General features: G+C 36.8%; 1 protein-coding gene across 1 annotated transcript; it reads left to right on the top strand.

The window, feature by feature from the left end:
- Window positions 1-9,018: 9,018 nt before the first annotated feature.
- Window positions 9,019-9,789, top strand: LOC115740314. Its single transcript, XM_030673791.2, has one exon. It carries the CDS (start codon window positions 9,019-9,021, stop codon window positions 9,628-9,630), a length of 612 nt encoding a protein of 203 aa, XP_030529651.1. The 3' UTR covers window positions 9,631-9,789.
- The last annotated feature ends 8,475 nt before the right edge of the window (window positions 9,790-18,264 follow it).

Below are 18,264 nucleotides of genomic sequence, written 5' to 3'. Positions count from 1 at the left end.
TTCCTCTTTCCATTCCATTCCTTCATTTTATTTCCAGCTCCTTTCATTTCTTCCCACCAGACATGCAGGACTTTTCTCACTTTTCACTTGATAAAATGCATGATCATTTCTGTTTAATGTGTCTCAAGTTTTGGCAATGACTCGAGTGAGGATCGAAGCATAGAGATAGATGGCCTTGAGTTGGAGTTTGGCAAGGTGTCCTTTAGGCGACAAAGCACCCAGGCACGAAGGCCCGAGTTGTGTGGAGAATGCCTAGGCAAAGGACCGGGTGCCTGAGCACAAGGACGCGGATGCTTGAGGCCAAAAGCCTAGTTTGGAGATGTGGTGTAAGGTAAAGCAGTTACTATATCATAGTTGATCATAATTCATTAGCTTAAGTTTTTTTAGTAAAGAAGAATCCAACAGAATATATTGACTGGCTTGAAATAGTCAATATGTCCTCTTGGTGATCTTCCTAAGTGAAGGTATCCGACTTTTATTGCCCGACCAAACAAGTGTGTATTATAGTCCTTGATTGACTGGTAGTCCACTTCCCATATGCATTGACGAAAGGAGAGATATCTCATGAAAGGATTTTCGGATGTGACTCCCTAATTAAGCTAAAGAATGGTGCAATTGAAGTGGAATCGAAAGGTATATGTTTTCCTCACCAACATCTGCCATAATATAAATGCGATAATTGCTTTTCCTAGGACTACAAGACGATTTGGCAAGAAAGATGGATTTGTCAAAGTCTATAACTTTGGCATATGCAATGACATATTCCATGCTGGTTTGGAAGTTTTATTATGCTCTTGTTGACCCCCTCTCATCTTAAGTAGAGATCCACTCATTGCATAATACATTAAAAAATTTCAATGGAGCAAAAGAAAAACAAGAAACCCTAATTCTGACCTGGAAAGGCCGGATCCGTGTAGAGAGAGAAGTCAAACATGTGATCATAGTACCAAGGTCCACAGGGGGATACATGATCTTGCAAAGCAAAAGGGTTGAAGAAGACACTCAATGGCTATCAATTGCTGGAGATTTGGTCAAATTCCGGCTGTCACGTATAAACCGTTCGTTGGGTAACCGTAGTTGGTTGGGAAGTTATTTGGTTGACCATGGCACTATCCCTTTAGTGCCCTTCTACTGTTGCAAACATTTACTTTTATCAAAAACATCAGTAGCTGGTTACATAATGGATTTGTTTTGCACATCAAGATGCAAATGATGTACCGCCAAATTCTCCAATAATCTGAGGACTTCTAGAGGATATATGTTGTTTGACGGGAGAATTACCAAAAAAGTTTTCAACCTAATGTAATTGTACCAATTCAATCTTAAATTTTTTGTTTTGCCAATTGAGTCCTAAAGCGTTTTCAATTATACCAATTCAGTCCATTTGGCCGGTTGATACTAACGTAGATAATTTTAATTATCTTTTAATATTTTTTGAATTTTTAATTTAATTTTATTTTTTTCCTTTCTTTTTATTTTATTTTCTTTTTATTTTCTTTTCTTAGGGCCACTGGAGGACTGTTGTCCGCCCTAACGAAAAGAAAATAAAATAAAAAAAAATCAGAAAAAAAGATTATTAAATAAATAAAAGTAATTAAAAATTCAAAAAATATTAAGATATTATTAAAACTTATCCACGTAAGCGCCGGTTGGCCAAATGTACTAAATTTGCACAATTGTAAAAGGTTTAGATTGGCAAAAATAAATTTAAAACTGAATTGGCATAACTATAATAGGTTTATGACTTTTTTGGTAATTTTCCTCTTTCAAAAAAATTAATTTTTATCACCAAATTGGTTTTGATGGTTAGTTGAGCACTACTAACAGACCTATCTCTATGTTTTTTGAAACGGTTAGTTTAACGTTATTTAGGCTGCGTATCGTAACGTTTCTGTTCCCGGAACAACTTTTAGAACAGAAACATTTTTTTTCTGTTTTGTTCCCAAGCAACGATTTTTGGGAACAAAAACGCATTTGGTAACTGCAAAAAAAAAAATCTGTTCTCGGAATAAAAAAAGAACAGAAACACGTTTGGTAACTGCATAAAATTTCTGTTCTGGAACAAAAAAGAAGAAGAAAAGAAATGCGTTTGGTAACTGCAAAAAAATTGTTCCTAATTTTTTTCATTTAATTAAGGGGACTATATATATATATATATATTAAAATTAAAATGTATTTATCTTCTTAACTTACTAAATCAAATTAAATCGCATTTGTTCAATTTACTAAATCAAATTGGACCAATATATGTATAAGTAACTTATGCACGATTTATCAAATGATGATATGGACGAGATCAACTATAAAAAAAAAAAAAAAAAACTGAAAGAGAAGACGAATTGAAATTAGACAACGAGAACATCAAATATGTTTTCTCTAGATAGGAAAAATTACAATTATGAGTTACACGTAAATGTTCTCAAGTAGTTAAAAATATGATTACCTTTAAACGGGGACCCTAGAAAAATATTAATTGCACTTTGAGTGAAATCGGGATCTAAAATGAAAAATATTTGTGCATTTAGGTCCTTTGAGTCCAATTGTGCAATTTTTCCAAACATGAGGACTGAAATGAGATGCAAGGTATCAAAATCTCATGTCATGACTCTAAAAGTAAAAATTTTGGCTAAAATGATTTAAAATGAAATTTTTTAGTCAATTTAGGATTATGTTCGATCAAGAGGCATGTGGTCCCAAACTGAATTTTTTTAAATTTAAGAGACCAAAATGAAAAGGGAATTAAAATAAGAATATGGACTATTTTTGCACATTTTTCTGACCACAAATACTATTTTTTCCTTATTTTCTGCTATTTTTATAATTAAAATAAATCTGCAAAATGTCAAATATTACAAAAAATATTTTTTGTTCAAAATTGGTTGCTAAGGCTAGGCCAAAACTTCCAAGGTTGATTTTGTAATTTTATGAAATTTTTCATATTTTTAATTAATTTTTTAAAATAAAATGATCAAAAATCAAGTGTCAACATCATGCAAGAATAAAAGAGAAAAAAGTGTGTTCAAAAACAAAATTGTTCCCAATTGTTTCTAAAAAATGTTCCAAATGTGTTTCTAAAAAGTGTTCCGGGAACAAAAAAACAAGTATTTTTTGTTTCTCGTTTATGCTTCAAAAGTGTTCCCGTTTCTGAAAAGTGTTCCCGGAACACTTTGGGAACACTTTTTTACCATACGCATTTCTGTTCCCAAAGTGTTCCGGGAACACTTTGGGAACAGAAACACTTTTTTTGAAGCGTTACCATACGCACCCTTAATGTTTCATGCGCTCCAATAGTTCTTATACATATGTATCATTTACATGGGAAAAGTACCAAAAAAGTTCTAAAATCCATTGTATTGGTACCAATTTAATCATAAACATTTTAATTGAATCAATTCAATCCTAAACCTTTTTGCATTAATACCAATTGAGTACATCTAGTCAATTTGATCGGAAATCGCTGACAAGGAAATCGGCCGTCCTATGTCACATGATCAGCGCTAATGTGAACATTTTTAATATTATTCTAATAATGTTTTAAATTTTTAATATTTTTTTTCTTTTCTTTTCTTTTTTTTCTTTTTTGGACTTTTATTTTTTGCTTTGCTGTTGGTTGGCAAGGGCTGGCCGACCCTCACCAGCCATGACTGTGGGCCAAGATGCCTTCGCTTTTGGTCGGGGACGGTGTCCCGACCCCCGCCGGATAGAGGAGAGGCCGCCGATCTAGGTGTTCTTGCCTTGCCTAGACTAGGCGAGGGCTGTGACGCCTTTGCTAGGGGCCGGCGAGCGCTACGATGCCCTTGCCTAGCCCAAATCCGGGCAAGGGCATCGCGGCCCTCGGCCTAGTGGCCGGGGAGGGCAGCAATGGCCCTCGCTCAAGGTCCGTGAGGGCCGCGATGGCCCTCGCCTTGGATCGGCGACTTTCGCCGGCCCTTGCAAGTGGCCGGGGAGGGTTAGCCGGCGGCCTTTGTCGACCAATGAAAAAACCCTTGCCGACCAATAACAAGAAAACTAAAATTTAAGCCTAGAAAAGAAAAAAAATTATTAAAGAATTCAAAATAATATTAAAATTTGTCAACGTTAGCTCGGGTCGTGCCATATAGGATGGCCGGAGTCCACATTAGCGATTTTCAGTCAATTTTGGCTAGATAGACTCAATTGGTACCAATGCAAAAAAGTTTAAGACTGAATTTATCCAATTAAATTGTTTAGGACTGAATTGATATCAATGCAATAGATTTAGGTCTTTTTTGGTACTTTTCTCTCATTTACATACTTTTCTAACGTCGGACCATTGGTGCGCAGTAGTTTTGACAGGTCGAGAGTACAAGTAGCATTAGGCCAACGGTTTACAGCATATCTCTTGCATTCTCAATCTTGTCTAGATTTTCCATTAAATGCCATTACATGAGTCTAAGATAGATCAACTTTATCAAGAAGAATATGCGGATCCATCGGAAAAGTTTCTTAGGAAATCAGACACTCAAAAAGCCACAACATGCACGCACGACTCGAATGGATCTCCTCTAGTTCACTAACCCGGACAACAGCTGATATTTTTATGTAAGGGAATCCTATTAATCCTTTTAAAAAATGAGATTTTCTGCGTCTTCGGTACAATTTCAAGCATATTCTTTCCAAAAGGAGCCATGGCAGCTTCATCAACTGTCTTTGGCAATCATGAAAGACATACCTGACAGTAATAAAAGATGTCGCATGCTTGCAATTAACTAATCTTAATAATACGTCTTCTTAAAGTGGATGTTGGTGAGTGACTTTACACTCTGTTGGCGGTTGTTTCCAGATCCTATTTAAAATTTGTTGTCTAATGTTAGGTCTTCAAAGTGAAAGCCAAAAGCGGAAGGGGAGGCCATGTGAAAAGGACAAGTAGCTAGTCCTAGGAACGTATCAAAAATTGCCACCATCTCTATAACATAGCTTGTTTGAGCAACTAGAGACTGCTAATACTGAATAGTATTACAAAGTGCGTCCATCTTTTGCTTATAGAATTTCTGAAGGGTCACTTATTACTGAAATAGGTTATTTGGAGACTCTGAGCCTCACAAGATGTGTTTAACACAACTAGAGCTATTTCTGATAATTGAGAGTTCTTCATCTTAGAAAAAATTATGGCCCTCACTAGATGTTCCAAACTTTACTAAGTTTTTTAGGATTAAAATGAACATAATTACTAACCAATTATATTATTTGAAAGCTCTAAAGCCCACAAGATCAAGATCAAGCATTCAACATGATTGAAACTAAACTCTTGTATAATATAAAACTGTGCAGTAGTTCAGTATTCAAACTAGGCAATATTGCATCTTTCAATATAATAACACCTTTGTAATATGTCTAACCAATATGTTGTAAATAAAACTTTCCTTACTGAGTAGTGAGTATGCATAATAAGTGCCCTCAAAACACTTTTCAGCATGACTTATATCCTATGAGGAAATTTAGACAACACACTAGTATGGCAAAATGCCAGACAGAAATAAGCAGAAGATGAACCTAAATGCCAAAGGATATTGATTATAACTAAACTTAATCCAAATTAATGAGTTCATATAAGTGTGTTGAGGATCGTATTTAAATCATGTAGATACTCCAGTGCTGAATATACAAGCATTTGAGAGAAATTTCAGAAAGTCTGTATATCTGCAAAAGGAAGGGCTTCAATGCATAATCTTGGTTCGACAAAACAGTCAGACTTGATGGCTGGGCAGTGTTCCATATACTGATTCAAAGAGCATTCGAGGTTCCAAATCAGAGGCCCAACTAATAACAATAAAGGACCATATTTCAAGATTATTTACACGAAAAATCATGGACTAATTCGTCCAAGAAATTGGTGAGATGGCGTGATCAAACCTGCCATCAATAAAAGAAAACTTGCCATCAATAGAAAATTTGATTAACAGCCTAGTTTGAGAGAAGATTGCTTTTTCTGGTCTAAAGTTTGAGAGAAGATTCTGTACATGTTAGGCCTAAATATCTAAAAACACCCCAACTTAAGGTTTACTCCCAAATCTATCCCGAACTTTTTTTTTTGTCTGAGAAAAAACCCTAAACTTTAAGTTTAGTCTGAAATCTACCCCGAACTTTTTTTAGTTTCATAAAAAACCCCAAACTTTAGGTGCAGTCCGAAATCTACCTCAAACTTTTTTTTTTGTCTAAGAAAAAATCGCTAGTTTTTACTTTAATATCAAAATTTCCTCCATTAGCTATGTATCAAAAATCGTTGTTATTCTTTCCAAATTTCAACAATTTTTATTGGAATGTGTTTGTTATCCACGTGGAAATGCCATATCAGTCCGTACTTATCGCCTCATCACTTTGATGATGTGGATTTTTTATTTACTTGATAACGCAACGTCAAGTTGGGACTAGACAACCGATTAGACTTGAGAATAAATTGAAAGTTCGTATTTTTTTAGACAAAATACAATATGAGGCAGATTTGAGACTGGACCTAAAGTTGATGGTATTTTTTAGAGAAAAAAAAGTTCAGGGCAGATTTCATGCTGAACCTAAATTTGGGCTTTTCTCTAAGATAAAAAAAAAAAAAGGTTTGAGGTAGATTTGGGACTTGACCTAAAATTGTGGATTTTTTCTAAGACAAAAAAAAGTTCAGGGCAGATTTAGAATCGGACCTGAAGTTGAGGATTTTTTAGGAAATGAGGGCCATTTTTTAAAGGAATTTTGCCGAGATATTTTATAGAGAATTAGATGACATGACGCATGCTTGATTCAAGTGCAACATTCGAAATGGCGCTCTATAAAATGGAGAAAGCTCGGCCAGAAGTCAGACAGTTGAAAAGGGCTAAAATAAGAGAAATTGAGTATTCTTGAGATGTTTTGAGTCAGTGTCTTCTGTGCTTACCCATTTGAGTGTTGTCTCTAAGAGTTAGTAAGAATGATAAATCATTTGTAAACACACAAAAAAAGTGGTTGTACTAAAAGCGAAGGGATTTGTATATGTAAGAGATGAAGTGTGCAAGCGACTCTTTAAAAAACACTCAGAGGTGGGGTTTATATTTTGAGGAGAAGACCTGTTGTGCTGTGTACAAGGTGTGAGAATGACTAAGCTCAATAGTTACTAGGCTATGGCAGGGTTGCTAAAGAAGGAAATCAGGTTTCGTGTGTGGCAGCAAGTTCTACATGTTTAACAAGGCGATGCTTGTACTCTTGATGTAACCAGTGGAATCTGGCCTATTTGAGATGTAGAGCTAAAAGATATAAGTAGGTACACCTAAGTCAGATCTCTATAAATCTCGTTTGCAATTTCACTTTCTCTACACTTTTTAATTTCCGACATCTGTATTCCTAGTTCATTCTGCACGTAGAAGCATAATTCTTTAAGGTCGTCTAGTAACATTTCAATTACCGGGGGACAATTTCTGGGCAGAAATTAATTTTTTATTCTGATCCCAAGAACAGTTTCTTAGCAGAAGAATGCGTTTAGTAACTGCACAAAACTTTTATTCTCGAAATAGAAAAAGAACAAAAATGCATTTGGTACGACCCTAAAAATTTCTATTCCTAACTTTTTTATTTAATTATAAAAATGTTAGTGAAGGTGGCGGCGACCGGAGAGTTGTGGCAGTGACGGTGACCGGTGGCGAGGGCTGTGAACTTGTGGTTGTAAAAAAGAGCATTAAGTTACACTGAGTTTATTTTTCTAAATTGATATTGTTTCTCTTTTTGTTTTTCGGGAACAATGCAGCTACTTTTTTTTTTTTAATTCTTATTTCTGTTCCAAACCTATTCTCGGGAACAATTTCTGTTTCAGAGAACAAAAAAATTAACTGATGTTAGAAAGTAAATTTCTGTTGTTTTTCTATTCCCGATAACAAAAAATAGAAAAATTGAGAATTAGAAAAGTTACCAAACATGCCCTAAGTTGTCAACGTAATCAAGGGACACGCTCATTAAGAAACCATATTGAGTATATTTGATCGGTGTCTCGAAGACACTCGATCCTTATTTTGTTAGCAATCAAACAAAATAATATTATATGCCTTTTTGGCGGCTAAGCGTGCACATTCTAAACCACTTTTAAAAGCTTAATGATGACAACCATCGAGAAAATGAAGGGTCAAACAACAAAGGACAGAGACATTTGGTAATTTATGAGCTCGGACACGAACCGTCAACATTTTATACTCTTCTCCTCTAAGTGGAGAGTACAGCGAATCCATAAACGTTTGGTGCCTGTGGATTGCGGTGGGGAAGCCCAAATTTGCTCATTACGATTCATCTATATGCAGAATCCTTTAACCTCTAGATATGTCCCACTTATTACAAGGAGTGTTTAATCTAACAATAATTTCAAACCTTTATCAAAACAGATCACACACATAAAAAACCCTAACTTATAGTAGGGAAACTCATTGAGTCCTTAAACTTTTCAATTGAACCACTATACTCCTAAACCTTCGCATGAAAGTGCAATTAGATTCACTCGGCCAAGTCTTGCCTGATTTATTTGACATGACAGCTCATTCATCGTTGGCCATCCTACATATTCACAAGTGTCTAGTTTCATAATTTATCATTGAGGAGGACTCTTCTCTTACTTAAGTTAGATGAATTCCATAGTAGGGAAAATTAAGAGCAACGTGCAAGATCATTTGTCCATTGTGCTCTAACCCAATGTATCTTTATCGCAATTTAAATCCATGGTAGATTTGTATTTATTATTGGCCATCCTATGTTCCTTCCATATAAAGCACCCAAAATAACCAGTGTCCAGTTTTAGTTGGTGGAGATGTTCCATGGTATATTAAATCGTCAAAGTCGGCGCGAGCGCTTTTTCGTTTTGGTCTTTATCAAAGATTGAAGTGGTAAAGTATAAAAGAACAACATTAACATAAGCACTCTGACAGATTATATGGCAATAACACCAAGCACAAAGAAGAAAAACCACAATTAGGTCCACTAACATAGTTTAATATGGAATTTGTCAGTGGGTTAAGATTCTCAAAAAGTCATCCTCTCTCAAGCCTATAAATAGCAATGCAGAGTTGCAGTGCTTCTCATTCAGTTGACCATATTCCAGTTTACCCTTTTCTTCTCACTGCTCACTCTCAAGCAGAAAATTTAAACTTCCTCTTCTACACTTCTCTGGCTATGGCTGAACTCCAAGTAATAGCAAGACTCGCGATCATCTTCACCTTCATCGCATTCCATGCCATTCTAACTTCCGAGGGAAGGTCAATGAAATCTGCATGGAAGGACAAATTCCATTCAATAGATAACGAAAACCAAATGCACGAACAAGCGTCGCGATTTCTCACTCCGGGTCAGTCTCCTAGGAATGATGATTGTTCTGATGCGGGGAAGAAAACGGTTCCTTCACTTGCAGCGCATGTTCAGGCAGCCAATTTGGGCAAGCCAGAGGCAGTGTACAAGGATGATTTCCGCCCCACGAACCCCGGGAGCAGCCCCGGAGTGGGCCATTCTTTGGTTGGCTTAAAGAAGGAAGCTGCTCGACCAAAATCTCCGAGCAGCAATGAGGAAGGGCTAACCGTCACGGAGACACCAGGCGATTTCCAATCCACTAGACCAGGTCACAGCCCCGGTGTCGGCCATGTTTTTCAAAGCACGAATGAAGAACCAAAAGCCTAAATACTTGAAAAATAGAAAGTTGAAGCTGTGTTGTGCAAGTCCTGTCTATTCTGGTTCAGTTAGGTCTTACGTCCCAATATGCTATCCTTCAGTTCCTCTGGAAATTGTTCTGCTCAGTGTGTATGATATTATCTGTCAATTTGGTATTGAACTATGTAATCATTTAATGAAATACATGTGCGTTGTGCTGATTATTCCGGAAATGTACATCAGCTATCATATGCGTTGCATGTTGCATGATATTCCAGTATTCTGCTGTGCAACTTTCTTCGCAATCTTCCCCAGTGTCATATTGTGCTGTGGCCAGGAAAAGTAGTAGGACAGAAGCTCTTTGTGCTATATTCAGATTTTAAATGGGAAATAAAAACACGAATATTGCTAAACCTCGTACCGAAAAACAACATGACTACTTTTGACTTGGAAGTTGCATAAGGTATATTTTACAGAATTTTTTCAAATGTTTTTGTGAAGGACATAAACTAATATTTTGAAACCAACCAACAATAGCGATGTGACTATCTTTAAGAGTTCTCTTTGCATATAACTAGTGCCCTACACATGGAAACTACGACATGAATGTCTCCAAATTAAGTTGGTGATAATACACAGGAAAACAAATCTAAGTGCACTATTTGAACTTCTGAGCGATGCTTTGATGGGAAAATTACCAAAAGAGTTTTCAATTTATTGCACTTCTGCCAATTCAGCCCTAAATTTTTCAATTTGACCAATTCAATCCTAAATATTTCAATTTGTATCCTATGATTAAGATATCTGCTGAAACCGCTTGTACCATAGTAGGGAAATAATTATTTCTTCCTCAAGATGATTTTCTTTATCGAGTTTTTCTTTGCTTTTGTCCTTCGATTTTGGTTCTTCTAATTACATATGTATCTTCAATTTATAGCCCTTATTCCACAACATGAGAAATAAGATAAATAATAATCACAAGACAACTGATATTTCAATGGAGCATGAAGACTTGAAACTTTTATACTGATCCCTATTACAAAGTAGAGATAAAAAAAAAATTCAATCAGGCAATGGAGAGAATACATTAATATAATTAGTAATCGTACCTTTGTTGGAGAATGTTAATAAATTGCAAAGTCCATTTCATCGCCCAATAGCAATAACTGAACCCCGATCATGTGAACAATGAAAAAATTGTCCAAAAAATCCTAAACTTATTGCACTTTTCATGTTTTTCTAATTGAGTCCATCAATCCAATTTTGCTTGAAAATTACTCGCATGAACTAAACCATCCGGCGTTGACATGGACAAATTTTAATTTTTCTTTATTTTTTTTTTGTTTTATTTTTTAACTTTTTTCATTTCTTTGTTGTTTTTAGAACCGTGGATTGTGTGGTCATTTGCCCACCATTGTCAGTCACAGGCAAGGGCCGCGACACCCTCCCTTAGACTAAGTGAGGGTCGCTGGCCCTCGTCAGCAACAGTTCCAAAAAAAATTTAAAAAAAATTGAAAAAATTAAAATTTATCCACGTTGACGCCGATCGCGCCTTCTGGTGTTATTATTTTTTACCCATGGAATTCAACCTATTGTTGGAAGGCAAACCGATGAAAAACAAGGCAAAACATGTCTGAAAAGCTCCAACCTAGTACCAACAAGATGGTACCACTCAGCACCAGAAAAACCTTGCAGAAGAACAGCATCAATTTGCATGGCGGCCACCTAAACAACTCCGACATGGAAAGTGTGTCACTCGACACTTGCCGTGCCTTCAGTTGGAGTACGGGTCGAGTCACAAGACTCGGAGCCATCACCTTCGAGCCATCTAGGCGACTTGGCCACATCTCGGGGCCACTGCCTGAGCACTGGACATGCGGTTCATAATCAGGGTTTGTTAAGTTCAGTGTAACTCTTCTTTCATTACTCACCAAATAATTCTCATGTGCATATATGCTCTACCTATAGCTAAAGCAAAGAGTGTCAACAATAGCACATGTACATGAGATATGCATTGTAATAAAAAACAAATGCAACGACTGTTTGTGGCTTCCTTGGTTACCAATAACGCTTCTGCTATGAAATACTTTTCTGGGTTTGGCATTTTTGCTTCGTGGTAATTGAGGAGTCGCTCGCACAGTTGCTTGGGCAGTGCTGATTTTGATTAACAGAAAATGATAGATATGCAAACAAAACAAGAGATGTCCTCTAGCCACAACCGCAACTTGTAATTAAGCAAGCTGAGCTATCAGGGAGAGGACCAAAGCTTGAAAAGGAGAAACCAGCTCCTATAGATACATTGCTAGTCTGACGAAAAGAGTTTAGTGTAAAAAAAAAAAATGATGGAAAGAAATTTCAATATTGGTTTATCAGATGTTATGAGAATGATCAAATGCGTGAATTTGAACATCAAAATATATGAATTTTGTTAAATCGAGTTGCATCAAGATACACACTCTGGGAAACCCGATGAATTCCTATATATTTACAGTCCACGTAAATGAAATTTAACAGGATAACTTCAACCTATCTTTCTCCGATACTTTGATTTCATATGTATAATACTGTGGAGAGAAAGAATGGAGCAGATGTTCGAGCACACTAGAGTGAATTTTGCATCCATCTCGGGGTCCATCATGCAGAGTTCAACATGAACTGAGAAAGCCTTTTGTTCGGCCAAACAAGTAAGAAAACTTAATTGAACCAGAATGAAGTATGTTCAAGTTAATCTTCTCGATGGCTTGAGCTCACTTTCACTATTGCATTTGCACTGAACCGAGGTAAATGTTGTCCTCATTTCTTGTAGGTCAATGTATTTCTTTCTTTATTCGATCAAGTACCCCGACCTGATTTTGCTTTCAATCGGGCCATTTTGCTACGTTTTCGGCCAGAAGCACCTTGAGAAGTTAACCACGGCTTTAGATTCATTGGTTTTGAGAAATCGTGAAAAACCAAACTAATTGAGCAAAATCAAATGGAGATACAGTAAAACAAAACGTAAATTGTAGTAGAAGTCAAAATTGAAAACAAAAATGTCCGATATGCTGTCTTTGTGTGTCCTACTTCCCTTCTGTTACTTACTACTTATACGTATTTACAAATATCTGCTTACAATACACTTTGAAATTGAAAACGACAGTAGCTGCTCCCGCCTTTGCATCTTCACACTTTGGCTTCAACTCTGAATTGTACACTAACTATGTTGCTGCTGAGTTGCATGCTGAGGACTTGACCCGACCCCGTTGATATCCCTAAGTTGACCTTGTCGCTAATTATCAATCAAGGGCAAAAATGAAAGGCGGTTGAATTGATATAAAATGTATCCCTGCAACGCATATTATATTAGTACTAATTAATATTGTTATTTTCGTTTTGAATCATATCTCATTCAGATAAGAAGCGGCACGGCCTAATATGTATTTTTCATCTGCCAACAATGCTATTATCTCCAGGCCTACAACTTTTATTCCTCCAGTTCCTTAAACTCATATGCAACAGATGATTTATATGATACTTGTATTGCAATTAAGCTTTTAATCATTAACCTGTCAAGGTTGATATAGTTGGTATAGTTGATTAGACATGAGAGGATTTTATAACTTAAATGGAAGGTCACTAATTCAAATATGTATCAAGACCGCCCACCCCCGTACAGGATAAAGGTCTGAATTTAATTGACACATGTAATTGGAAAAAGTATGAAAAAAGTCTTATACATATTACATTTGTACCAATTCAGTCATAAGCCTTTTAATTATATTAATTTAATCCTAAACATCTTCACATTCGTACCAATTCGGTCTATTCTGTCAATTTTAATTGAAAATCACCGACATAGATACTGGCCATCCTACGTAACACAATCAAGGCTAATATGAGTATTTTTAGATTATACATATCTTTATCCATTTATTTATTTCCGTTTTTTCTTTCAGTTTCTATTTGCCGATGACCGGACACCAAACCATAGCCAGCCTTGCCAAGGCAAGCGCCGGCGAAGGCCACCCTCGTGAGATCTCGCAAGACCTGCCATCATTCAGATTAGGAAGGCCTCACCTGGGTCTCTGTACTTGTATCTTGGGTGTAAAAAAAAAAAAGTAATTATCATGCTTTGTCCCTTCTTAATTCCAGTGGGTCGGGGGACGCCACACGTGGGACAATCTCTCTAGGAAATTCTGTCTTGAAGAGTCAAAGGGTCAGCATCAAAACAGTCCTTGACGACTCCATTATAGCTTAATTGATTCCACCGAAATTCCATGCGCACTAAAATGTCGAATCAAACGAAGTCAAAATCGTTCTGTTTCCAATTTGTGGATTATAGAATGTTAGTAGCAGGAGGTGGGGAGGCTTCCGCCGATGAAGGAGCCAACCACGCAATGTTCCTTAGTCAGATTCTTTAGTATATAAAATAAAATGAAAAAAATTAATTTGCTAAATGGACAAGTGGCATTCCATTTTGATTGGAGGGTAGGTAGGAATAAGAGGATGCCAATTTGGCGGCTCATCATTTGGTCCATTTCACTAGTCGTGAAGGACTAAACAATATACAAATTTGATTTTGGGACAAAGAGGAGTGGTGGGGTTTTCCTTTGGACAGTTTGACGGTTGTGGTGCATTTGACCCTTGACCTTCTCTTCTTCTTGGAGATTTGCTGTACATATTAGATTTTGCAGAATAATTGTGAAAGGAGATTCCACCATACTATTATGGAAACTTTTCCTCATGTTTTTTGGGATTTTTTTTAAAGAAAGTTGCACTGTTGAAAAGCAAGATTTGAGGGGTCATGTTCAAAGTTTCATGTCAGTTACCTTGTTCATTTTTTTATAAATTGCTTTCCATTATAGCATTTAACTTTTAGGCCATTTTGGTACATGGAGCGGAGGTCGGAAAAGAATCGCAATTTCAAAATCATTCATTTTCACATATTGGGTGAGCATATTCTTGTATGAATGAGAATAGCAAAACCAATGATTATATGAGATTTCATGGGATCACAATTTACTAGTATAAAAATTTAAGCTATTAGATGAAAGAATAATTCAAAATTTTACAATTTTAACACTCCCCCTCTTTGACAAAAAAAAAAAAAAAAAAAAACACTCCCCCTCACTAGCTGGACTTTGGCCTAAGAATAAAGCATGAAAATATATAAAAGCGGAGGCTAATAGGGTCTTGAAAAGATTTGAACTCAAGATCTCTTGCTTTGATGTTGTGTGAGAAAATTCAACCTAAAAGTTTAAGTCCACAGGCAAAAAGAGACCATATATCAATAAAGAGCATAGAAAATAGTTGTCGAGCGATGCAGGATATTTCAATACCCTCTTCTTACGTGCAAACCAGATTAGGAGTAGCATGTGGAATTTGATTAACGGGGGTAGACACGCACGCGAAAGTGATAGCACATGGTTCTAGTACAACGTGAGATTTTGTAGGATCGCTATTAAATGTTATAAAAGTTTATACTATTGGATGAATACATGATGTAGTATTTAATCATTCTAACAGATTAGAGGGCAGGACATTCAATTTTTTTCTCAGGTGCATCCTTACCTTTTTTTCCCTTTCCTACTTGTTTCTACGGACACGTTTGACTCTAATACCTTATGAATTCCAACATTGTTTGTTATCACAATCAAACATAGCACATAAAAATGTATTCCTCCTTGCATTCCATTCCTTCGTTTTATTTCCAGTTCCTTTCGTTTCTTCCCCGCCAGACATGCTCCCAGGACTTTCAAGTGAAGGAACTAGTTCTCGAAAAAATAAAGGAACTTTGATAGGGCACGGAGATTACAGTGGGTAACTTTGGGATAGCCGAACTTGTCCCGAACCGGATTAGTCCTTAATAATACGTGATTTCTTCCCAAAACCAAGTGGACTATTGCTATGGAACTCAGGATACACTCGAAACATTATAGCTTCTCTTATGCGATTCCAAACCCGTTTGATAGAGTAGCCCGATTGGATCAAATTAGGAATATGGAGGTCTCACTGAAAGTTTTGAAGAGTGTTAAGTACACTTTTGGTCCCCCAAGCTCTTGCGAAATGTGTGTGATGGGATCCTCAGTCCTTTTTTTTTTTTTTTTTTTGATCAAGTCCTCTAATTTACTTGTTAGTGCAAGTGAGCCTTCTAACTTAATCATTTATGCAGTTGGATTCTTTCGTCAATCACCATTGATAATTCAAAAAATTCTGTGCATTTGCAAGGAGGGTCGATGGTCTTCATGGTAAGCAAAAGTGGCAGCGCCACCACCTCCTACGAAAGAGCAACCTTCACCATCGCGCGCAAATTATGTGAGGGGCGGCCCCGCCCCTCCCCTCCCCTCCCTCCTCTCTCGTTCAAGTTGGAGTAACTGATTGAAAAAGGAAAACATAGCTTGGACTTAATTGACTCTTAAAACCTCTAATGTGTTCAATTAATTCTTTTGATTTAGTAAAGTGTAAATAGATTCTTTTATTATCTCTATCAACTGGAATTTGATGGCATTCATTTATTCTTCAACTTTCAAAGAGTCATACCTTTGCGCAGAACATCGAGTCTCCAACATAAATCAAGACGCGTATTTTTCCCACTTTTAACTTTATTAAAAGCATAATCATTTCTATTGAGTATGTCTCAAGTTTTGATCAACACTCGATCGAGGATCGAAGCACAAAGTGGGATAAGCTTGAGGTGTAGTTTAGCAAGGTGTCCGTTAGGCAACAAAGCACCCAAGCTCGAAGGCCTGAGTTGTGTGGTGAATGCCCAAGCAAAGTGTCCGATGCTTGGGCACAAGGACTCGGATGCTCGAGGCTAAAGCCTGGCATAGAGATGTGGTGTAAAGTTGAGTAGTTGATTCATCATAATTGGCCCATGTTCATTGACTTGAATTTTTTAGTAAATGTGAATACAACTAGATATATTGACTGGTTCGAACTTAAGCTCCCTCTTAATGATCTATCTAGTTGAAGGTATCTTGCTTTTGCAAAGCAACCAAACAAGTGGGTACTAGAGTAGATGGGTATTGGTAGCCCACTTCCGATGTGCATTGACGTTTGCAGAAATATCTCAACAAATGAATCTTGGATGTAACTTCTTGATCGAAGTAGTGGATGGTTTGCCTTGCTTCCAATTAAGCTTGGCTAGGCCAAGGACATTGAAGGGGAGTCGAACGGGTAGATGTTCTGCTCACCAACATCTACCAAGTTAGTCAAAGTTAATTGGATATGTTGACAGGCCCAAACTTAATCTCTCTTGTTCATCTGCTCATATGAAGGTATATGGTTTGGGACCACTGCCTAGTCTTCTTTTCCTAGTAGCAAGCGTGAACACATTAAATTGGGGAGGCAAATGAGATATGAAAAGATTTGAACTCAAGACCTCATACTTTGATATCACGTGAGATTTCGCGAGACCACTGCCAACTATTCTAAAAGCTTAAACTGTCTGAAGAATAGCATAATTTGATATTTGAATATCCTATCGAGCTTAAACGATGTCGTAGTTCTTGATTCCTTAATGATTGGACTAGAAGATGCATTGGACTAGGTCAAGCTTCATGCAATCCACCTCAAGAACTCACTTAGCTGACTGCTCAAGCTGGCCTAACTCGTCAAGCTCAAGAAGCTCAAATATCCAACTTCAAGAAAGATGGAATTGTCAAAATCTACACCCTTGGCATCTGCAATAACATATTCCATGCTGGTTTGGAAGCTTTGTATTTTTTGCTTTCTTTCGTTGCCCTCTCTCACCAATAGAGATCCATTGTACGATACATTTAACTCTTTGGAGAGAAAAGAAAACCTTAATGCTACCCTGAAAAGGCCGGATCCGTGTGGAGAGAGAAGTCAAGCATATGATCATAGTACCAAGGTCCACAGAGGATGCATGATCTTGAAAAGAAAAATGCTTGAAGAAAGACGCCCGATGGCTATCAATCGTTAGAGATTTGGTCGAATTCCGGCTACCACATATAAGCCGTTCGTTGGGTGACGGTAGTTGGTCGGGCAGTTATTTAATTAACTATTGCGCTAACCCTTTAGTGCCCTTCTAGTGTTGCCTACATCTACTTTTACAAAAAAATTATCAGTAGCTGGGTTACATAATCGATTTGTTTTACACATCAAGATGCAAAACGATATACCGCCAAATTCTCCAGTAGTTTAAGGACTTTCAGAGGATACATATGTTGTTCAACCTTTTCACACGGGTCATTTTTATCACCAGATTGGTTTCGATGGCTAGTTGAGTACTACTAATACTTTTCTAACATTGGACAATCGGTACGCACTTGTTTTTACAAATTGACAGTATACATAATATCAGTAGTTGGGTTACATAGTCGATTTGTTTCATACATCAAAATGTAAAAGATATACCTCAAAATTCTCCAACAAGGACTTTTGTACAGCACATATGTTGCTCAACCCCTCACATACAATTTTTTTTTTTATCACCGGGTTGTTTTTTATGTCAAGTTAATTAATCTACTGATATGACTACTTACATGTTTTCTGAAACAGTTTGTTTCACGTTATTTAATGTGTTATGCGCTCTTATCATTCTTAAACATGTGTACCTTTTGCATACTTTTCTAACGCCAGACCATTGTGTATGCACTTGTTTTGAGAGGTCGAGAGTACAAATAGCATTTGGCCAGCGGTTTACAGCATATCCCTTGAATT

Source organism: Rhodamnia argentea, chromosome 1 (assembly GCF_020921035.1).
Source record: "Rhodamnia argentea isolate NSW1041297 chromosome 1, ASM2092103v1, whole genome shotgun sequence".
NCBI lineage: Eukaryota > Viridiplantae > Streptophyta > Magnoliopsida > Myrtales > Myrtaceae > Rhodamnia > Rhodamnia argentea.
The sequence above is the reverse complement of the archived record's forward strand: the minus strand, read 5'-3'. Positions and strand labels throughout refer to the sequence as shown.